The sequence below is a fragment of the Panthera uncia genome (genome assembly GCF_023721935.1).
Source record: "Panthera uncia isolate 11264 chromosome A1 unlocalized genomic scaffold, Puncia_PCG_1.0 HiC_scaffold_16, whole genome shotgun sequence".
NCBI classification, from domain to species: domain Eukaryota; kingdom Metazoa; phylum Chordata; class Mammalia; order Carnivora; family Felidae; genus Panthera; species Panthera uncia.
The window spans coordinates 10,876,010-10,900,017 of record NW_026057576.1 but is presented as its reverse complement, the minus strand read 5'-3'; the positions used below and the strand labels follow the sequence as shown (position 1 = coordinate 10,900,017).

General features: G+C 37.6%; 1 protein-coding gene across 11 annotated transcripts in view; it reads right to left on the bottom strand.

The window, feature by feature from the left end:
• Nucleotides 1-24,008, bottom strand: part of FRY (FRY microtubule binding protein) — a 339,974-nt gene that overhangs the window by 128,092 nt on the left and 187,874 nt on the right. For 10 of the 11 annotated variants that reach the window (XM_049646775.1, XM_049646767.1, XM_049646768.1 and 7 more), the window contains 5 exons: nt 14,572-14,675; nt 13,986-14,094; nt 11,994-12,080; nt 2,620-2,791; nt 1,128-1,260 (listed from right to left, as the gene is read on the bottom strand). In XM_049646775.1, coding sequence (XP_049502732.1) covers nt 1,128-1,260; nt 2,620-2,791; nt 11,994-12,080; nt 13,986-14,094; nt 14,572-14,675 — 605 coding nt within the window. The other variant, XM_049646777.1, reaches the window with a different exon arrangement.

The following is a 24,008-nucleotide window of genomic DNA, read 5'->3' as shown; positions in this document are numbered from 1 at the left end:
AAGCAACGTGATCATTTAAAACAAATGACTGGCAAGCTGCAGGATAATATGCATTGTATAATCCCATTTTTGTACAACAAATACATATATGTATATATTTGTGTCGACATAAGGAAAGTTCCTAAAGGAATCACGCTGAGTCAAGCAATGGTCGTAGATTTCAAGTGGAGCTCTGAGGAGGAGGTTTTAATTTTAACTTTAGATACTCCCAACTATGTATTTAGAATAATTCTGTATGTTTTACTTTGTCTTATCATGTATTGTTTTGTTTTGTCATACTTCATTTTTGAGGTGCCTGCCATTGCAATAAAAATACACACCCACAACATAGACATACTGAATGAATTACCCTGTATAGGTAACAGTTTTCCAACACACTGTGGTGTTTGGAACTGGAAATGCTGAGGAACAAAGGAAACTTTCCCGGTTATATTTTTGGAAACTTATGCCACAGGTGCCACGTATAATTTAATTCACAGTCCAACAACAAAGTCTGAACTTTCTTGAAGTGTGAAGTTATAGCCTAATCCTAGTTCCTGCCGTAACGAATCAAAAGCAGCAAATACAAGTTGCATGAGTTTCTTCTGCAGAGCTCTAATTACAAAGCTGCATCTTAGATTTGGGCTGAGCACATTGGATTTCAAATGAAGAGTTACATTCACAACTATAAATTATTCTTCAAAGATTCAGTATTTCTATGACACGGTCGCATAGAGATTATTAGGCACATGGAACGCTCACGGTTCAGGAACAATCACTAGAAACAAGTGAATTTGAAATTTATAAAGATGGAATGTCTGTAAACTGGTGATGTCACTCTGGCACGCAGGCTGTGACAGAGCTAGCTTGGGAGCAACTTGTGGACCACTGAGAGACTTGGCCTCCCGTTTCTAACTTACTGGCCTAAGGACACTCGAAATATAACTGAAATAGATCAATCTCAGGTTTGACCTTATTTTCAGAGTTAGTCAAATATAGTCAAGGTACGTTTTTACTATCCTTGGCACTTCTCAGAACTCTGATGCTAGGAAGAGCAGAACAAAATAGTGAATAAATGGGAAAAATCTCTGCTGGTACATTTTGGCTAATTAATCCTTCACTGAAAACTTAGTCCTCACTGTACTCACGTGATCATGTCTTCAGGTTCTTTGTTTAGCATCTGAACATTCGTTAGCATCATACACCTTCCCACTTCTTTATCGAGGTGCCTTAAAATGTTGTCCACAGCTTTTCGTACTTGGGAGTAATACAAGGACATTCCTGGAAAATGTGCATTATAGTTACATCTTTGACTAAATCCACCAAGGAATGAAATCCTACTTTGTTCCTCCCCTATGACATGTTTTTACTGAAGACCATCTATGGGTCAATGACTTCATTAAGCAGATTCTAATTCAATCTAATTTCTGTAGAATGCTTGGCATAGTGTCCTGAACTTGGTAGGTGTTCACTGAATAATCACTTAAATTTAATAAATCGGAATTCTCATACTTCAAAGGGAAATATTTTCCCGAAGAGTTAAAATAAAAAGGAAATAGGTAGTTTTGCTTTAGAATTTTTATGTTTTTGGTTAGTACAAGAAAATTCACCATCATTACTGATGATGTAAATAAAGAACAATTGTTATTTGGGGTTGGGATTTTAATAAGTTTATTGTTCTCTGAAATATATGTATAGATTTTTTAGTAAAATAAACAAAAATGGCTTTACATCACAAATTTTAAAATGAAGTAAAACCTATTTTAGCTATAGCATTTTTACTGTTCTCATTAAATATAGTGTCAATGTTCTACAGTGGAAGTCAAATATATGTAGCCTATGTGTATTTCATGTATGTATATGCATTTCATATATTTATGTATATAATACAAATGAAAAGCAAATTGCTTTGCATTTAAAATTTGTACTTTAATGAAATAATTATTAATGATTATTTTTTCATACATTAAATCTTTCTGAACTCATTTGAGCATTTCCTAATTAAAGATAAACATTTGAAGCAAAAAGTCTCCTCAAATTTCCCTCAGATCTTTGACATAGGAATTATTTTAACAAAGTTTGTAGGTTTCTAAATTCAAGTATTCAATAAGAAAGAAACAAATGCAAAGATCACCTCTTTGGATTAAGATAGCTAAATTAAAAAAACAATAGTCTCATATAGCTAAACCCACAATATGACCTGGCATGTGTGGGATGTGGAATGTTTAAAACAGGGATTTAACTAATTTTACTGAAAAAAAAAAAAAAGGAAAGGAAGTATAAAAATGAATGAACTAACAAATGAATATTTATATGGTTGCTTTTTAAACAGGATATCTACCAAAGGACACAGATGTCTCAGAAATTTACTGTAAAATGTAGATAATCAATATTAGAAGTTTGAAAAGACCGTAGATAAAAGTCTAACATTTAAATGGCAAAATGTTTACCAGGAAGTTCCAGAAAGTTTAAAGGGCAGTAAAACAAAGCACAGCATGAATCATTCAAAACAATTAATGTTGGAATGTTACAGCTACTTGTATAAAAATGTTTTAACAGCGTACCTCACTGAGGGTAAGTATCCACTGGTCATTAGAAGGGCTTACCAAGGCCCACCTCTAACACATCTCTGAGACCCACCTATCATTTTGGCTTCTTCTTCAGTTAGCGTTTTACTCAAATATGTTTTCTTCACTCTCAATGTGTTTCCTGAAGGGAGAACAGCTCCTGTCACCGGCATGGGGGGTTCACCGTCTTTCTGCTGCAAGCTGTCGGCTATTACTAAGAATGCCCGTAAACCAATGTTCATTCTCTGTAAGAGATAATGTGTTCATAATAAAAAGAAAAACCCAATTATTGTCGTGGAATTAAACCATCGGCCTTTGAGAGAAGTCAGCATGGCTTGCTATCCAGATTACTATGAGAAAGTAATTTAAAAGGCACAAGAATTTAGGCCAAACCTATGAACGTTAAATTGAGTTTCTGTCACTATTTGTTGGGACAGCAGAGGAAGACAACCGGAAAGATTTTCACCCTACTTGGAGGGTACGTTTGAGAGGGTCATGCTCATCCTGTTTGGGGAATCCTGGTGAACCTCAAAGGGAAAGGCATTCATCCTCTGGAGCAGCTGCAACTAAGGGAAACTGAGGTAAACAAAGGGCTCATAGGTCACCTGAGGGAGAGAGATGCCCTGTGTGTTAATTCACAAAGACTGAATGAAAACAAACAGGAGTTACAAATGTGAATCACAAAATAAAAATGGTCTGCTCTGAATTGCGGGTTGATGACTCTTGATTCAAAAAGACTGGCGAGTTTGAAAATAAATTTTAAAAGTTCAATGCCGCTGAACTTGTTACTGATAAAAAACACATGGGCTTACAAGAAGACATGCCATTCGGGGCCAGATCTTTATCACCCTCAGGCTCAGGTAAGGCATAATAGTGGCTCTGAAAGATCACTGAGAGATGGTTGCTACCAGTAGCAATATCTTGAAAGGTCCCAAAGTACTAAAACATCTGTACCTCCTTAACAGCCATGTGTAATGCGTTTATACTCAAATTTTCATGAAGTAATACATGAATACACATTACATGAAGTAATGTTTCCAAAGCAGGCTACTACCCAACAGCAGAAAATAATAATTATTGCTACCAACAACGATACTCTAGTTATAATTTACTGAGCCCCTAAAATCTATCCAGAACTGCTCATTAGTTCTCATTTCAAAAACAGCCATGCAAGGAAAGTGTAATTATTCCTATTTTTCAGGTGAAGAAACAGAGGCCATACAAGAAGTAGGTGGGAAGCTATACCCATGTCAAGTTTGCCCCAGTTGCCTATTCTGTGATATAAGATTACATCCTGTAACAAAAAAACAATACAGACTTCTTTTCATTTTGAAACCATTCAAGCTTCAAGGCACACTGATATTTTAACCAGGATTTGGTGAACAATTTTCTGGCTCATTTGTGCTGATCCAATGTGTACTTTATGATTTTATAGCCTTCAATAATATTCTGTCTCCAGTTTCTAGAAGGAAACAGTATTAACTTTAAAAGATTTAACTGTGTATTAAAAGTCCACTCATTTCCTCATTCATTTTAGTAGTTCGTGACATGTATTCTAGGCTTATGTATCTTTCTCAAGACATAGTAATGTTTTGGGTGAGGAAGTGGAATGTTCAATTCGGGAAATGCAATGCAAATAGAATAACTGTGGATTGCTGTCACTGGCCAAGTCTGTTATTTGCAAGTGGTATATCCAATTTATGAACTGCCCTGGCCAGTTCTCTGAGTTTTCCTTCCCTCTGGATAACACTGGGACATATATTTTCAATTTAGCTTCACAATTTCTTTTTGTATTTTATATAGTTTTGCATCGTACCTCTCCATTTTATTATTTGTCTACTCTTAGGAAATTATTTAACTCTTCCAAGTCCAAGTCTCAGCTTCCTTTCTATAAAACGAAGATAGTGATACCTTGTGATCATGCAGGGCTATGGTAAGGATTAATGCCTGAAAAGTTCCTGCTGGTAATTATATATTCTTAGGTTTGAATCTACACTTGATTTTTTTAAAGTCAGGTTTATAGAGACATAATTTGCATAGAGTAAAACATACACAGTTGCACAGTTCTTTGAGTTTTGAGAAACTTAGACAGGTAACTGTCATCACATTCAAGATATAAAGTTATTTCCATCATCCCCAAAAGTTCCCTCATGCCTCTTTAGAGTCAGTCCACTTTCCATCCCAGCCTCTGACAGTCATTGTCTAATTTCTGCCTTCTAGTATCTCACCTTTTCCAGAATGGAATGGAACAGTACATTGTCTTTTGTGTCTTGCTTCTTTCACATAGCATCAAGCTTTTGAGACGTTGTTGCAATAGAAGTCATTTGTTCCTTTGTTTGTTTTCATTGCTGAATAGTATTCCACTACATTGATGATGCACACAACTTGTTCAGCCACTCACCAGCTGTTGAACATGAGTTGCTTTCCTGTTTTTAGTTACATCAATAAAGCTTATTTTAAAATTTATAGGGAAAGTATAAGGAATGAGGATAACCAACAGAATGCTGAAAAAGAAGAAAAAAATTGGAGGACTAGTATGTCCTCATTTAAAAATGTTTATTCTATGAATAAATATTCATAGAAACCTTTTTGGAACTTTTGGAGCTTTAATTTCTCTTGGATAAATACCTTGGAGTAGAAATGGTGGCTCATACAGTAAGCGTGTGTTTAAATTTAAAGGAAATTGCCGAACTGTTCTCTAAAATGGTGGTGCCTTTTTGTGTTCTCACCAAAGTAGTATCAAGTTCCAGGTGCTCAACATCCTTCTCAGCACGTCTCAGTGTGGTTTTAACTTGCATTTCCCTCATGACTAATGATGTTGAACATCTTTTCATAGGTTTATCGGTCATTTGTATGTCTTCTTTGGGGAAGAGGCTGTTCATTTTGCCCATTTAAAAAATGGAGTTGTTTCTTACTGTTGAGCTGTGAGAGTTCTTTATATCCTAGATACAAGTGCTTTATTGATATGTTTTGCAAATAGTTTCTTCCCAGTCAGCTACTCTATGCTTTATTAACAGTCTCTCTTAAAGTGCAGACACATTTTTATTATGATGATGTTTGATTTACCAATTTTTTTTTTGTAATTCATGATTTTTGTGTCCTAAGAAATTTTTGTCCACTCAAAGATTACAAAGATTTTATCGTATGTTTTCTTCTGGAAGATTTATAATGTTGGATTTTACACTTAGGTTTACGATACATTTTGACTTAATTTTTGCTTACTGTGCAAATTATGGGTTGAACTTCCTTATTTTGAAAGTGGATGTCCAATTGTTCAGCACCATTCATTGAAAAGGCTACCCTTTATCCATGGAAATAACTTGAAAATGTTGTTGAAAATAACGTGGCCATATATATGTGGGTCTATTTTTGGAGTCTCTTTTCTGTTCCATTAGTCTTTAAAATCACTTTTCTGCCAGCACTACGCTATTGTAGCTTTTCAGTATGTTTGGAAATCAGGACATACTAGTCCTCCAATTTTTCTTCTTCTTTTTCAGCATTATGTTGGTTATTCTAATTCCTTATACTTTCCATATAAATTTTAGAGTAAGTTTATTGATTTCTATAGAAAATGCTATAAGGATTTTAACTGGGATTATTAATGGGATTATCGTTTAACATATATAGATTTGGGGACAACTGACTTTTTTATAGTCTTAAATCTTTCAGTCCACAAACAGTATTTCTCTCTGTTTATTTGGGTTGCCTATGATTTTCCTCAACATCTTTTACTTTTCAGTACACAAATCTTATACATAATTGTTAGCTTTAGTGCTAAGTACTTTGTTTTCATTGCTGTGATAAATTGTTCAGTTTCTTTTTTTTAATTTACATCCAAGTTAGTTAGGATATAGTACAATAATGATTTCAGGAGTAAATTCCTTACCCATTTAGCCCATCCCGTCTCCCACAACCCCTCCAGTAACTCTCTGTTTGTTCTCCATACTTAAGAGTCTCTTATGTTGTCCTCCTCCCTGTTTTTATATTATTTTTGCTTCCCTTCCCTTTTGTTCATCTGTTCTGTCTTAAAGTCCCCATATGAGTGAAGTCATATGATATTTTTCTTTCTCTAATTTCACTTAGCATAATGCCCTCTAGTTCCATCCACGTAGTTGCATATGGCAAGATTTCATTCTTTTTGATTGCCGAGTAATACTCCATTGTATATATATACCACATCTTCTTTATCCATTCATCCATCGATGGACATTTGGGCTCTTTCCATACTTTGGCTACTGTTGATAGTGCTGCTATAAACATTGGGGTGCATGCCCCCCTTCAAAACAGCATACCTGTATCCCTTGGATAAATACCTAGTAGTGCAATTGTTGGGTCACAGGGTAGTTCTATTTTTAATTTTTTGAGGAACCTCCATACTGTTTTCCAGAGTGGCTGCACCAGCTCTCATTGCCACCAACAATGCAAAAGAGATCCTCTTTCTCCACATCCTCACCAACATCTGCTGTTGCCTGAGTTGTTAATGCTAGCCATTCTGACAGGTGTAAGGTGGTATCTCATTGTGGTTTTGATTTGTATTTCCCTGATGATGAGTGAAGCTGAGCATTTTTTCATGTGTCGGTTGGCCATCTGGATGTCTTCTTTGGAGAAGTGTCTATTCCTATCTTTTGCCCATTTCTTCACTGGATTATTTGTTTTCTGGGTGTTGAGTTTGTTAAGTCTTCATAGATTTTGGATACTAGCCCTTTATCTGATATGTCATTTGAAAATATCCTCTCCCATTCTGTTGGTTGCCTTTTAGTTTTGCTGATTGTTTCCTTCACTGTGCAGAAGCTTTTTATTTTGATGAGGTCCCAATAGTTCAGTTTTGCTTTTGTTTCCCTTGCCTCTGGAGACATGTTGAGTAAGAAGTTGCTGCGGCCAAGATCAAAGAGGTTTTTGCCTGCTTTCTCCTCAAGGATTTTGATGGCTTCCTGTCTTACATTTAGGTCTTTCATCCATTTTGACTTTATTTTGCGTATGGGGTAAGAAAGTGGTCCAGGTTCATTTTTTTGCATGTCGCTGTCCAGTTTTCCCAGCACCGCTTGCTGAAGAGACTGTCTTTATTCCATTGGATATTCTTTCCTGCTTTGTCAAAGATTAGCTGGCCATACGTTTGTGGGTCCATTTCTGGGTTCTCTATTCTGTTCCATTGATCTGAGTGTCTGTTTTTGTGCCAGTACCATCGTGTCTTGATGATTACAGCTTTGTTAATACAGCTTGAAGTCTGGGATTGTGATGCCTCCTGCTTTGGTTTTCTTTTTCAAGATTGCTTTGGCCATTCGGGGTCTTTTCTGGTTCCATACAAATTTTAGGATTGTTTGTTCTAGCTCCGTGAAAAATGCTGGTGTTATTATGATAGGGATTGCATTGACTATGTAGATTGCTTTGGGTAGTATTGACATTTTAACAATATTTGTTCTTCCTATCCAGGAGCATGGAATCTTTTTCCATTTTTTTGTGTCTTTTTCAATTTCTTTCATTAGCTTTCTATAGTTTTCAGTGTATAAATTTTTCACCTCTTTGGTTAGATTTATTCCTAGGTGTTTTATGGTTTTTCATGCAATTGTAAATGAGATCGATTCCTTGATTTCTCTTTCTGTTGCTTCATTGTTGGTGTATAGGAATGCAACCAATTTCTGTGCATTGATTTTATATCCTGCAACTTTGCTGAATCCATGGATCAGTTCTAGCAGTTTTTTGGTGGAATCTTTTGGGTTTTCCATATAGAGTATCATGTCATCTGCAAAGAGTTAAAGTTTGACCTCTCCTGGCCGATTTGGATGCCTTTTATTTCTTTGTGTTGTCTGATTGCTGAGGCTAAGACTTCCAATACTATGTTGAATGACAGTAGTGAGAGTGGACATCCCTGTCTTGTTCCTGACCTGAGGGGGAAAGCTCTCAGTTTTTCCCCATTGAAGATATCAGCATTGGGTCATTCATAAATGGCTTTTATGATCTTGAGGCATAATCCTTCTATCCCTACTTTCTTGAGGATTTTTATCAAGAAAGGATGCTGTATTTTGTCCAACGATTTTTCTGCATCTGTTGAGAGGATCATGTGGTTCTTGTCCTTTCTTTCACTGATGTGAGGAAGCACATTAATTGTTTTGTGGATATTGAACCAGCCCTGCGTCCCAGGTATAAATCCCACTTGGTCGTGGTGAATAATTTTTTTAATGTATTGTTGGATCCGGTTGGCTAATATCTTGTTGAGGATTTTTGCATCCATGTTCCTCAGGGAAACTGGTCTATAGTTCTCGTTTTTAGTGGGGTCTCTGTCTGGTTTTGGAATCAAGGTCATGCTGGCTTCATAGAAAGAGTTTGGAAGTTTTCCTTCCATTTCTATTTTTTGGAACAGCTTCAAGAGAATAGGTGTTAACTCTTCCTTAAATGTTTGGTAGAATTCCCCTGGAAAGCTGTATGGCCTCCCACTCTTGTTTTTTGGAGATTTTTGATTATGAATTCGACTTCTTTACTGGTTATGGGTCTGTTCAAATTTTCCATGTCTTCTTGTTTCAGTTTTGGTAGTGTATATGTTTCTAGGAATTTGTCCATTTCTTCCAGATTGCCCATTTTATTGGCGTATAATTGCTCATAATATTCTCTTATTATTGTTTTTATTTCTGCTGTGTTGGTTGTGATCTCTCCTCTTTCATTCTTGATTTTATTTGGGTCCTTTCCTTTTTCTATTTGATCAAACTGTCCAGTGGTTTATCAATTTTGTTAATTCTTTCAAAGAACCAGCTTCTGGTTTCATTGATTTGTTCTACTGATATTTTTGGTTTCAATAGCATTGATTTCTGCTCTAATCTATATAATTTCCTGTCTTCTGCTGGTTTTGGTTTTGGCTGTTCTTTAAGGTATAAGGTTAGGTTGTATATCTGAGATATTTCTTCCTTCTTTAGGAAGGCCTGATTGCTATATACTTCCCTCTTATGACCGCCTTTGCTGTGTCCCAGAGGTAACATTGTTGGGTTTCTAATTGTTCATTACCATAATATAGAAATACATTGATTTTATATATTTATCTTTTTTTTTTTTTCTTTGAGTAGGCTTCTTCCCAACTTGGGGCTTGAACCCATGGCCCTGAGATCAAGAATCTCAAGCTCTACCAAATGAACCAGCCAGGTGCCCCTCTATATTTATCTTGTATCCTACAAACTTTCTAAAAAATTTTTAAAATTATTTTTATTTTTGAGAGGCAGAGAGAGACAGAGCGTAAGTTGGGGTGGGGCAGAGAGAGAGACACAGAATTTGAAGCAGGCTCCAGGCTCTGAACTTTCCGCACAGAGCTCAATGCAGGGCCTGAACCCACGAATGGCAAGATCATGACCTGAGCCAAAGTTCGACACTCAACCAACTGAGCCACCCAGGCACCCCTATCCTACAAACTGTCTAAAATAATGTATTAGCTAAGCCGAGTCTTTGGTAGTTTCTACATATGCAATCATGTTGTCTGTGAATAAAAAGAGTTTTGTGTCTTCATTTCCAATCCTTATGCCTTTTATTTCTTCTTTTTGTCTCTGGTGCTGGCTAGGACATCCAGTTCCATGTTATTTTAGGTCATGACAAAAATTAGAGAAATGGATGACCTAGAAACTTCTCACAGATGAGTAAGTTCTTATGATGATGAAGATGCATATAGAAGCCATCTCAGTCTGAACTAAAATGGGATACTTACCTGGAAATTATTGGACTGTTGAGTGGTGATGCACTATAAACTTCATAGTAAGATAATCATTTACATCTCTAGGCACTGTTCCACAAGCTATTTCCAAAATATGATTTAAGACACAATTTGAATACGTTTCTTGGGCAACTGTGACCTACAACATATTTTATCAAGAGTGACATCTACTTTATAGACTATCTTCATCCTTGTGTGTGCTATTGAGTGAGATCACAGATATGCCTTTAAGCTTCTAATCACCAACTAGTGATAAACTCTTCCATAACCATATAAGCTCAGGAGAAATGGAAGAAGATACTCAAATGTCTTTTTGTAGTTTTAAAAATTAAAAACCCCATAATTCCAATTGTTCTGTACAAAGAGGTTAACCAATTATTCATTGACTGAGGAGTCTGAGGAAAGAATAAAGGGTAAATTTTATACATGGTGATGATGATGATGATGGTAGCTTTCAGTATGTTCTTTTTAGACTAATAACCTGGTAATTCTGAGGGCTGTTAAAGCCATGACTCCTGAGAAATGAAAATATTTTGAGAAACTTCCCAGCAGGAGAAGACTCTTTACCTAGGGTTCTGGGCCCCATTCTAGCCCAAATGTTCTGGATTTGCATCAACTCTGTCCCTCTTCCCTTGACCCTGGCTGTAGCCATTCCAGAAGACTGTGATGTCATTAGACACAAGACAAAAACTCCCATTTTGGGGCTTCTCCAGCTGTCCCTAGACACATGGCAACCTTAGCACAAAGAAGAGAATACAGGCTGTGGAACCAGGAGATGTGGTTCCTTTTGCTATTAACCAGCTGCTGATTTCGAGCCTCTGCCCTTACTGACAGAATGAAGGAGCCAGACAAAATAGTACAGTGATGATACGAACATTCCTTTTTAAAAAAATTTCTAGGGTTTTTTTTTTTTTTTTTTTTTTTTTTTTTTTGTTTTGGTTTGTTTTTTTTTTTTTGGTTTTGTTTTGTTGCTTAAGAGCTTGTAATGTCACAGTATCACAATTATTCTATGAGTGATCTAGAAAAATATTTTGTTCATTTTCCTGGCAAAAAAAGTTGAAGCTCAGCAATAAATGTCTTAGAGCTAGTTTAAGTGGTAAGGCCTGTGTCAAGGGGCAAATCCAATACTGTTGCCTTCTGGTTTAGTGTTCTTTCTACAGTATCATAGGGAAAACACTGCAAAGAGGCACCCTGCCAGGCACAGTTCTGTTGGCCACCAGTGTTCTTAAAGTTTAAACTGGGATGTGCTTCTCATTTGCATAGGTCACTCCAACCATGTGTTGTGCCCATCACTTTCAGGATCTGCCTGGCCCTTGAGTTGTGACGCTGCCACAGAAACATAGATCCGTACATCACTCGATTTCATTCGATTTTAGTATTTTATTATCACATGCGTTCATTCTTCTCTGTTTCAACACTCCCCAGGACTCAACTTGTTCATCTGCATCAAAACAGCTATAAGTACTGACTTGTCTAAAAGAAAACACCGTGACCTGTAGTGGCAAATTATCTTTTGGGGCAAGGTTTGCTCTATCATCGAAGCACAGAATATGGTGGCACATAAACTTGCTATCATCCTAAGTCTGTTCACCCAAAACCTGACTCCTGAAATTCCATCATCTATGATTGTTAGTCAAATAAACATGGACAGAAAGAAACAGAAGACTTTTCAAGAAAATGGCCTTCGCCCTATTCCCCAAGGTCGCAAAGCAAAGGTACGGCTCGGTTAGAAGTACATAAAAGGATCATTTCATTCATACCTCTGGGTTGAGGCTGAAAGCTTTTGCTGGTTTTCCCACACAGAGAAAATCAAAAATAATTTCTTTCATTGCAAAATCTAAGCGTTCCTGTAGTGGAAAAGAGACAACAAAACAAAGATTTTAAAATACAAATTCAGTGTGAAGTGTCTATTTTCATTTTAGGCCACCAACAGGTGGTTGCTACAAGAAGCAAGATGCTGTTCAGTTTTATGCATTAAGAGAATCCCTGAAGGAAGACCATGCCCCTTAGAGCCTTGGGTGAAGCTGCCCGTTTTCATGTGATGTACAGAGATGCTTTTGTTATGTAAAATGTGGAATTTAGCCCCTAAAGCCTGGAATGAGGAATGATAAAACAAAAAACAAAAAACAAATCCCCTAAATGAAAAACCAAAACACTTGGAATGTCTGGGCTTAAATACAGTCTCAACACTTTCTGCTTGTAAAGCAAATGCTGATCACCTCTTGAAACTCAGTTTAAAATATACGTTTAAAAATACCACTGCAAAATGACCATCTTCTTCTATTCTCTAACGTTTCAAATCCTTGGGCTCATATTATAATGGACAATGTCTGAAAGCGAAATGAACAATCAACAAATAAGACATACTATGATTACGTAAGTGAGAAAGCAGAAGCCAGATTCTAATGGTTTGAGACAGTGGCTGCTATGATATGACTGGTTCATTTTAAACAATATTCTGGAATAAGCAAAACACATTCTCAGGCACGTGATAACTATATGCAGAAAAATCACATTAATTCATCTGCCCAAAAAGCAAGAAACAAGAGCAAATATGACAGAGGCATCTCATTATCCGAACACATAGAGAGATATTATACATTACTAGTCTGTGAAGTAACGACTGACCCTTACATCTTTATATCAATGTCAATTGTACTAATAGTATTTTCATGCCTATAATTTCCCTTTTATCCACACAGCATTCTGAAGTACACTGGGTGAGCATTTCCCTCCACGTTTTACAGTTCATTTTACAGTTCAAGACACAGAAGAAAGATGCTTGCTCTCTGACTTGTTTAAGGATATAGAGCTGGCTTGTAGCAGAGGCTGAACTGGGATAATTATCTTTTCACATTGTTCTGTAAGTCACGAGGAAGTCGAAGTTGGGATATAACCATTTACCCACAAAGTGTGATTTAAAAAGTAAAAATCTTGGGTCTAAATAGTAAACTAAATACTAAAATCTATGCTTACCATTATTGGACCCAGTTTTTAAGGAAATTAGTACCTTTAAGTTCTTAGAAAAGTTCCTGGCAGGGGAGCCTGGGTGGCTCAGTTGGTGAAGCATCTGACTTCAGCTCAGGTCACGATCTCATGGCTCCTGAGTGCAAGCCCCCCATCAGGCTTTGTGCTGACTGCTCAGAGCCTGGAGCCTCTTTTGGATTCTGTGTTTTTGTCTGTCTCTGCCCCTTCCCTGCTCATGCTCATGCACTGTCTCTCTCTCTCAAAAATAAATAAACATTAAAAAATTAAAAAAAAAAAAGTTCCTGGCTAAGAGTAAGTGCTTGATAAATTCTAATATTCCTATTCATGCTTCTTTCTCACGGGGCGAAAGAGCATTTTTATTCACTCCTCAAATTTCACAAAGCAATCTTTTGATTTCCTCCAAACACCAGACTCTTGGCTTCCTCCTGACTTGCAGAATCCAGAGCAGAGCATCGGGACAAAACAGGGACTGGGAGTCAAGAGGCCCTTTTACTAATAGGTTCTATGGCCTTGGATGAGTCACTTAAACTCTCTCAGCTCCTTCATGTGACAGACGCTGAAAACACTTGACGTACCCATGTCACTATTTGTTTTGAAGAAAAAAAAAAAAAAGCTACGTGTGAAAACACTGATAACACCATCCTGCAAAGTCTTTCCACATAAGCTATTACTTCAGACTTTTCACCTGGTAGTACTTGCTAGGAAGGAGACTGGCTACTTGAAGACAGTTAGATCATTCCCACTGCCAGAAGCTTCTCCATTACCTGCGCAATGAACTGGATGATTTTCACAAAGATGTTCAGAGGCATATCCCTTGGCACCACACCACGGGACCCTTTGGGGAAAAGTGTTGTGATGATGGTTATAAGACGGCTGAAAGATAGGGAGAAAAAAAGAGAACACAAGCAAGATTGGCTGAGCTCCAGTCCTGTAAGTGAAAACGGCAGATGTTTCATCTTATCTAAGTATCAGAGAGAATTCAGAAAAAGAAAACAAACCACTTCATCCCTTTTTCATCAGCATAATTACTCTATCAAGTTTTTCTGCAAAACTAAGGGCAGTGGGAAGATTATAGCCGTGTGCTTTGTTAACACGGTGAAGGCAACCTTGGCCGTGGAAGCTTGCCATCCTAGTAGAGGCTGAAATTTCTGTAATGGCTGCTGAGCTACTGACTAAGCAAAGACTGAAAATGTCCTTAGGACTTAGATCTTTTAGAAAGTGTCAACTTTGAATAGTTTCTACTTTGGTTAGTATAGGTAGCAGTAAAACAAAACACCCTCTTTATTGGCTGAGTAATGGTTACCATTAACTCAGTGAGGTAGTTACCATTAACCCAAACCAGATCCTTACCTCTGAGTAGCTGTGTTGCTTTCACATTTAATTCGAATCATGTAAACCCAGAGTAATCTGTATAGAGATTCCAGTGCAACCCGAGCCATCTTGGGGTCTTTATTCTGCAACAGAAACCAGCATGTAAGGTAGCATTAGATTTAAGATTTAATTAATATTACATGGTAAAAAAAAAAAAAAAAGATTAAATGGTACTGTATGGAATGTATGGAGATTATTCTTTTCTGAATGGCTTAGAAATGCAGGGCCCCTACAAGGCACTGCATCATCTGGGATTTATGGGGTATTTGCATCCGGGTGTCCACTGTGTAAATAATCTATGAGGAGGGATCCAAATAGCCATGAGGGCAGGGCAGAGTGGTTCTGGGGGAAGTCATGTCATTCTCTCTTTGCCAAGGTGAATACTTGAAATTGCCTTCTTCCTCCAGCCCTAGGGAACCTGCATTCTCTAGCACTAAGAGAATAATTAATCTCTTCTTTCTAGTGTTGATTATGCCCTTGTAAACATTGTTTTTGTTTTGATTCCCCAAGTTCCCTACCCACCCCCCCCACTGCCTGAATCTAATTACCCACCAACATTTATTGAGATGAATGTGTACTAGGCACTGCGTTAGAACATGGGATATAGAGATAAAAGATAATCCCTTTCCCTAAGTTGTTTACAACCTCTGGGGGATGGGAGATGGATAAAAAGCAATCAACTCTAAGGCAGTAGAAAAAACTGGTAGGCACAGGAGCTAAAGAATGAAAACAGAAAAAAAGACAAGCTATGGCAAGCTCAAGGAAGGTCAGGAAAAATTTTAAGGGGCACAGGAAAACTCAGATGAACTTTAATCCAATCATTTACTCATGTGTTCATTCAACAAACATTTGAGTGGCTACAGTGGGCCAGGTACTGTGCTTGGCACAATATGAAACTTTGCACGGTGTAAAAGGATGATGGGAAGGGAGAGTGTGTGGAAGCTAAGACTGCTGAAGAAGACCAGTCATGTCTCATACCCTGGCAATAGTTTGTATTCCAGTGCCTAGGGCCAGATGAAGGAGCAGGGGCTGATGAGGGTTATGAGGAAGGCAAGGGTGATGTGTGGGACCCTGCATGCCAGGTTAACAAAGGGGACCAGGGTTCTCCTGATGGTGACAGGAAGCCACTAAGATCAAGGAGACCACGGAAGAAGTCCCCACACCTTGCGGAAAGGAACAGAGGCAGACCAACTGTGACAGAGCTTCTGGCTTCTGGGTAATAACAGGCCAGAGAGGAAGCAACGGATTCTTTCCTTACTGTCCTGTCTTAATCTAATCATATTCCTCTTGATTTAAAAATCATGCACTGGATAGTTTCCCTGATGCCTGTGGGATCCAGGTAACATTTCTTGGCATGGCATAACTGACCGGTCAATATGTAGCTCTAATCTACCTTTTCTGCCTCCATCCTGCTTTTCCCCCACAAGCTTCCTCAACTGTAGCTAGGCCATGTTCATTCCATTTCCATGTCAAGAGTGGGTTCCTTCACCCCTTGCCCCTGCCTCCTTCTTTTCTATCAGGTGAACCCTACTCCTTCACAGTCAACTTGAACATCCCCTCTTTTGTGCAGGCTTCTCTGTTCCTCCCCAGGGTCCTCAATCTCATACCATTAAAGCTAATTATTCTGTCCTGAATGTCTTCTGACCTTCAAACAACCTCTAGCAAATGGTCTTGTTTAGATGTCGGAAAGGAAGGGGCATTATTTACTGTAATATCTATTAGAATTCCTGCCATTCTTCAAGGGGTCGATAAATGTTTCCTAAACCGTGTTTAAATGTCACTTTTAACTGTCTTACAAGTTTTTTGCTCTTACGTTACTTCTCTTCCCTTACTTATTTATCTTGTCATAATTGTCTTAGCTGTTTTATTCTTAGTGTAGATAATTTGGTACTGATTTTTGTAGAATTCATAAGTGTTTAGACATAAAGTTTATTTTTAGGCTATTTATGTAAATAAATTTTATGGAAAAGACTATAGAGAGTAGTTTTTTAGATTTAGGAAAAGTGGATTTCTTATGTCAAATTTTTGGTGTGATCATTATTATAAAATTCTAAATTTCTACATGCATTTAGGTCTGTTTTTAGAATTTTATTAGTCTGTCCATTCCTGTGCTAATACCACATCATTTTCAGTTTAACATGTGTTTTATTACTAGATTATACACCTGAACTAATATTACACTGTATGTTAACTAACTGGAACTTTTCTAGCTCTAGGGAAAAAAAGGCCCCGACTTTTTTTTAAGGCCCCACCTTTTTTAAAGCATACATTTATATACAAAGGACAATTTTTTGCTTGCTTGATTTGCCTGTTTGGTTACATAAAGAAACTTTAAGTAAACGACTAAACTGTAAAGTTGCATTTAAAATATTCCATCATTAAAAAACTGGGGTTATTGTGTTTTTCTAGATTTTTAAAATTTTTAATTTTTTTTTAAAGTTTACTTATTTATTTTGAGAGAGAGGGAGGGAGGAAGGGGGAGAGAGAGAGAGACAGAGAGAGCATATAAGCAGAGGAGGGGCAAAGAGGATGCCAAGCAGCCTTCTTGCTGACACCACACAGAGCCCAATCTGGGACTCAAACTCATGAGCTGTGAGATCACAACCTGCGCTGAAATCAGGAGTCGGACACTTAAGCGACTGAGCCACCCAGGCATCCCCTTCCTTAAGGGACTTCTAATCACCTCCTGGACATCTCAGTTCCATGATGTGGTACATGAGGGGGCCTTTGGCAATCTGGCTCCCCCATTACTACCTCCTAGGTTTGGTGCACCCCATGTCATTATATCCCTTCTGCAATTTCCTAAATGCCTCAAATGCCTTCCTACCCCTGGTCTATTTGGAAAACTTCTATTCCCTGGCGAGATTCAGTTAGGTGTTATCTCCTCTGTTAAATCCTCTATTACAACAACTATTTTTCCTCCCCTGCCCCCCCACCCCCTGCAGAGAGACTGCCAAGTGCCTCTACTCTCTGCTTCCAGAATGTTGTTCTACCCCTTTACGTTTCTTACCAGACTGTGAACTCCAGAATTTTGGTTTGTTCATTTTTGTGTCCTCAATGACTGCCATACAACAGGCTATCAGTAAATATCAATGTAAAAAAAGCAGACTGTGAGTAGTTGCAGAACAACTTGATGCATAAGCAAGATGTCTTTATCTAGAACCTATACAAGGAGGCAGTTTGACACAGTGGCATAGAACCATCCTGAACTTACCTCCTCCTAAGGACACAACAAATCTATAGCTACATATGGAACAGTTCCCTCTGGAAAGCACCTGAGAACTAGCTGAACAGCTACTTTACAACAAAGGGTAAAAGAGCCACGTCAGGACAGGTAGGAGAGGCAGATACATGGTCTTGACAAAAAAACCCTACCCTCAGAGTGGTGACCCGCCACGGGGAGGGGTCTCATGAATAAGGAATTCCTCCCTGAGGAGCATGGAGTTTGTTTCCACATTAGCCACCCCATCCCTTGGGACCTGCATCAGAGAAATGAGCCCTCCAAATGTGTCACTTGGAAAATGAACAGGGCTTATATCCACGAGAGCAATAGGGCGGTAGGGAAAGAGAGAGTTTCTGCTCTTAAAAGGCTCACATGCAGATTCACTCTCCCTGGGACCCAGTGAAAAAGCAGCAGTCAGAGAAGAGCCTAGACCATATGTGAAGAAGATAAAGTTGCTGATATTAAGGCACGTGTTAGAAGGGCAAAAGACTGTTGGGACTCTGCCTAGGGATGGAGGCGCTGGTGGGTGACATTTTTACCTTCTTTCTCTACCTTGCTGGTGCTGGCACTGGGAAGTACTATTTTTGCACTCACTCTAACCAACCAGTGGCAACTCCCATCCCCCATGCCACTGCTTTGGATTTGCACCTCTTGTGTTGCTCCTATAATGTCGCCCCTGTGCCCCTTGACCTACCAAAGCCAGCATGCATGCACAGCCCACACAGGGGGATGCCCTTGAGTTTTAGGCTCTGGTGGCCAGGGGGATTGCATTTGTAGACCCTATGAGTCTTAAACAACCAGAGAGACAGTTCCAGAGACAACCAAGAGCTAGGGCAAAGTTAGATATTAAGGTTCATTGCTTACATAGGGCCACCCCCTTAAGACTGGGTGAGATAGCTATTTTGCCTAACACATAGAAACAAATAGAGAGAGTCAAGCAAAATGAGGAAACAGAGGAATATATTCCCAACAAAAGAACAAGATAAAACCCAGGAGGAAAAAAAAAAAAAAAACTTTACTGAAATGGAGATACATAATTTACCTGATAAGGAGTTAAAGTAATGGTCATAAAGACGCTCACTGAACTGAGGAGAAGAATGGATGCACACAGAAAGATTTCAACATAGAAGAAAAATAAGAAAAGATCAGAAAGTCCCAAACAGAAGTCACAGAGCTGAAGAACACAACTGACTGCACTAAAAAATATATTAAAAAGGTTTAACAGCAGACTAGATGAGGCAGAAGGAAGAATCAGTGATCTGGGAGACAGGGCAGTAGAACTCACCCAAATAGAAAAGCAGAAAGAAAAAAATAAAAAAAAAATTAAAGATAGCTTAAGGGACCTATTAGACAACATCAAGCAGAATATAGGGCTTCCAGGAGGAAGAGAGAGAGAGAGAAAGGGGCAGAAAACTTATTTCAAGAAATAATGGCTAAAAACTTCCCTAAAAAACTTCCAAACAAGAATATTGTATGCAGCAAGATTATCATTTAGAATTAAAAAAGAGATAAGGATTTCTGCAGACAAGCAGAAGCTAAAGGAGTTCATCACCACTGAATTGGCCCTAAAAGAAATGTTGAAGAGACTGCATTAAGCTTAAAACAAAGGGCACACTAATTAGTGATAAGCGAACACATGAAAGTAAAAATCTCACAGGTAAAGGTAAACATATAGTAAAAAAAAAAGTGGACTAATCACTTATAGTTAGTATGAATGTTAAAAGACATAGTAAAATAACGATATACTAATTACTTAAGGAATACACAGAGATGTAAAATGTGACATCAAAAACACAAAAATGCAGAGTTTTAGAATGCATTCAAACTTAACTTGCTATCAACTTAAAATAGACTGTTAAATATATAGGCTGTTAGATGTGAGTCTCATGGTAACCACAAAGCAAAAACCTCTAAAAGATACATAAAAGATAATGAGGGGCATTGGGGTGGCTCAGTCAGTTAAGCTTCTGCCTCTTGATCTCGGCTTAGGTCATGATTTCACAGTTGTGAGATTGAGCCTCACATCGGTCTCTGCACTTACGGCACGGATCCTGCTTGGGATTCTCTCTCCTCTCTCTCTGCCCATCCCCCACTTGCACTCTCTCTCTCAAAATAAATAAACTTAAAAAGATAATGAGAAAGGAATCTAAGCATAACACCACAGAAAGTCATCAAATCGCAAGGGTAAAAAGCAAGAGAAGAAGGGAAAAGAGAGAAACTACAAACAGCCAGAAAAAAATTAATAAAATAACAGTAAGTACAGACCTATGAGCAACTACTTTAAATGTAAATGGACTAAGTGTGCCAATCAAAAGTCATAGGTTTGTTGAATGGATAAAAAACCCAAGACTCATATATGCTGCCTATAAGAGATTCACTTTAGATGTAAGGACACGTACAGACTGAAAGTGAAGGGATGGAACAAGATTCCATGCAAACAGAAACCAAAAGAAAGCTGGGGTAGCTGTCCTGACATCAGACAAAACAAACTTGAAAATAAAGACTATAATAAAAGACAGAGAAGGGTATTACATAATGACAAAGGGGGTCAATCCAACAAGAAAATACAACATCCATAAATATTTATACACCCAACATACAAGCACCTAAATGTATAAAATGAATATTAACAAACCTAAAGGGAGAGACTGACAACAACACAATAGTAAGTAGGGAACTTTAAAGCCCCACTTACGTCAATGGATAGATCACCTAGACAGAAAATCAATAGGGAAATATTGGCTTTAAATCACACATTAGACTTTAAATGGTACATTACACTAGATGGACTTAATAGATGTATACAGAACATTCTTTCCCAAGTCAGTAGAAAACACAATTCTACTCAAGTGCATGTGGAACATTTGCCAAGAGAGATCATACGTTAGTCCACAAAACAAGTCTAAATAAATTTAAGAGGACTGAAATCATATCAAGCATCTTTTCCAACCATAGTATGAAGGTTAAAACCAATTACAAAAACAAAATTGGAAAAATCACAAATATGGGGAGATTAAGCAGCATACTAATGAATAACCAATGAGTCAATGAGGAAATCAAAGAAGAAATTAAAAAAAATACCTTGAGACAAACAAAAATGGAAATACAACGTACCAAAATCTATGGATACAACAAAAGCAGTTCTAAGAGGAAAGATTATATTGATATAGGCCTATCTCATGGAACAAGAGAAATATCAAATAAGCAATCTAAATTTAAACCTAAAGTAACTGGACAAGAACTGTTAAAGCCCAAAGTTATCAGAAGGAAGGAAATAATAAAGATCAGAGTGGAAATAATGAGATAGCGACTAAAAGATATAGAGAAGATCAATGAAACTAACAGCTGGGTCTTTGAAAAGATAAGCAAAATTGACAAGCTTTTGGGCTAGACTAAAAGAAAAATAGAGAGGGCTTAAATAAATAGAATCAGAAAATAAAGAGGAGAGGGGCGCCCGGGTGGCGCAGTCGGTTAAGCGTCCGACTTCAGCTCAGGTCACGATCTCGCGGTTTGTGAGTTCGAGCCCCGCGTCGGGCTCTGGGCCGACGGCTCGGAGCCTGGAGCCTGCTTCCGATTCTGTGTCTCCCTCTCTCCCTGCCCCTCCCCCGTTCATGCTCTGTCTCTCTCTGTCCCAAAAATAAATAAAAAAAAAAACGTTGAAAAAAAAAATTTAAAAAAAGAAAAAAAAGAAAATAAAGAGGAGAAATTGCAACTGATACAAAAGAAATACAGAAGATCATAAAGGACTATTATGAACAATTATATGCCAACCACTTAGACAACATACAAGAACTAAATTAATTCCTAGAAACATACCATCTTCCAAAACTGAATCATAAACAGAAAAATCTGAACAGACCAATTACTAGTAAGGAAACTGAATCAGTCATAAAAAAATTCCCAACAAAGAGAAGTCCGGGACCGATGGCTCCACTAGTGAATTCTACCAAACCTTCAAAGAAGGTTTAATATCAATCCTTCTTAAACTCTTCCAAAAACTTGAAAAGAAGGGAATACTCTCAAACTCATTTTATGTCAGCATTACCCTGATACTAAAACTAGACAAGAACACAACAACAACAAAAAAGAAAGTTACAGGCCAATATCCCTGATGAACATAGATGCAAAAATCCTCAACGAAATATCAGCAAACTGAATTCAACAAGACATTTAAAGGATTATACACCATGATCAAATGGGATTTATTCCAGGGATGGAAAGATGGTTCTACATTTGCAAATCAATCAACATGATAAGCCACGTTAACAAAATGAGGGATAAAAATCCTCTGACTTCTCAATAGATGAAGAAAAGCATTTGATAAATTCAATATCCATTTATGATAAAAACTCACAACAAATTGAGTATAGAGGGAATGTACCTCGAAATAATAAGGGGCCATATACTGCAAGCCCACAGAATATCATACTCACTGGTGAAATACTGAAAGCTTTTCCTTTACGATCAGGAACAAGGCAAAGATGCTCACTTTCACCACTTTTATTCAACATAGTATTGGAAGTCTTGCCCAGAACAATTAGGCAGAAAAAAACAAATAAAAGTCATCAAAATTGGAAAGGAAAATGTAAAACTATCACTATTTGCAGACAGCATAATTTAATACATAGAAAAACCTAAAGACTCTACCAAAAAACTTAGAATAAACAAATTCAGTAAAGGTGCAAGGTACAAAATCAAAATACAAAAATCTGCTGCATGTTTAGACACTAACAACAAACTATCAGAAAGTGAAATTAATAAAATAATCCCATTAACAATTTCATCAAAAAGAATAAAATACCTAGGAATAAATTTAACCAAGGATGTGAAAGACTTGTACACTGAAAACTATAAGACATAGATGAAAGAAATTAAAGAAGACACAAATAAATGGAAAGATATTCTATGCTCATAGATTAAAATAATTAATATTGTAAAAATTTACATATTACCCCAAAGTAATTTACAGATTCAGTATAATCTGGATGGAATCCTCAAAACATTAAAAATAGAACTGCCATATGATCTAGCAATTCCTTCTGGGCATTTATCTGAAAAACAAACACACTAATTAAAAAAGATATATGCTCCTCTATTTACTGCAGCATTCTTTACAATAGCCAAGATATGGAAACAGCCTGAGTGTCCATCAATGGATAAATGGATAAAGATAATGGATAAAAGTGGGATATTACTCAGCCATAAAACGAATGAAACTTCGCCATTTGTGATAACATGGGTGAACTTAGAGGGTATTATGCTAAGTGAAATAAGTCGGACAGAGAAAGACAAATACCGTATGATTTCACTTATATTTGGAATCTAAAAAATAAAACTAAATAACAAACAGAACAGAACTCATAGATACAGAGAAGAAATCGGTAGTTGCCAGAGGGGAAGGAGGTGGGGGTGGGCAAAATGGCTGAAGGGCATCAAGAGGTACCAACGTGATTAAAAAACAAGTAAGTCATGGGATGTAATGCAATGCACAGCATGGTGACTGCAGTCAGTAACTTTGTATTACAAATTTGAAAGTTGCTAAGAAAATAAGAAAAGTTCTTATCACAAGAAAAAAAAGTTTTGGGGGGCACCTGGGTGGCTCAGTCGGTTGAGTGTCCGACTTCGGCTCAGGTCATGATCTCACAGCTTGTGGGTTCGAGCCCCGCGTCTGGCTCTGTGCTGACAGCTCAGAGCCTGGAGCCTGCTTCAGATTCTGTGTCTCCCTCTCTCTCTGACCCTCCCCCATTCATGCTCTCTCTCTGTCTCGAAAATAAATAAACATGCAAAAAAAATTTTTAAAAAATTTTTGTCTGTAACTTTGTATTGCGACAGATGGTAACTAGACTTATGTGGTGATGCCTTTGCAATGTATACAAATGATGAACCATTATGTTGTACACCTGAAACTAATATAATGTATGTCAAATATACTTCAATTAAAAACAAAGAACCTACATACAATAGGCAACCTTTGGTATGTAGCTGAAATTAATCTACATGGTTCAATGATATTACTAAACATCTTCTACTTGTAATGGCATTCTGATATTGCAAAAGTGCTTTCACGGGCGCCTGGGTGGCTCAGTCAGTTAAGTGTCCGACTTTGTCTCAGGTCATGATCTCACAGGTCATGGGTTCGAGCCCTGCATTGGGCTCTGTGCTGACAGCTCAGAGCTTGGAGCCTGCTTCACAT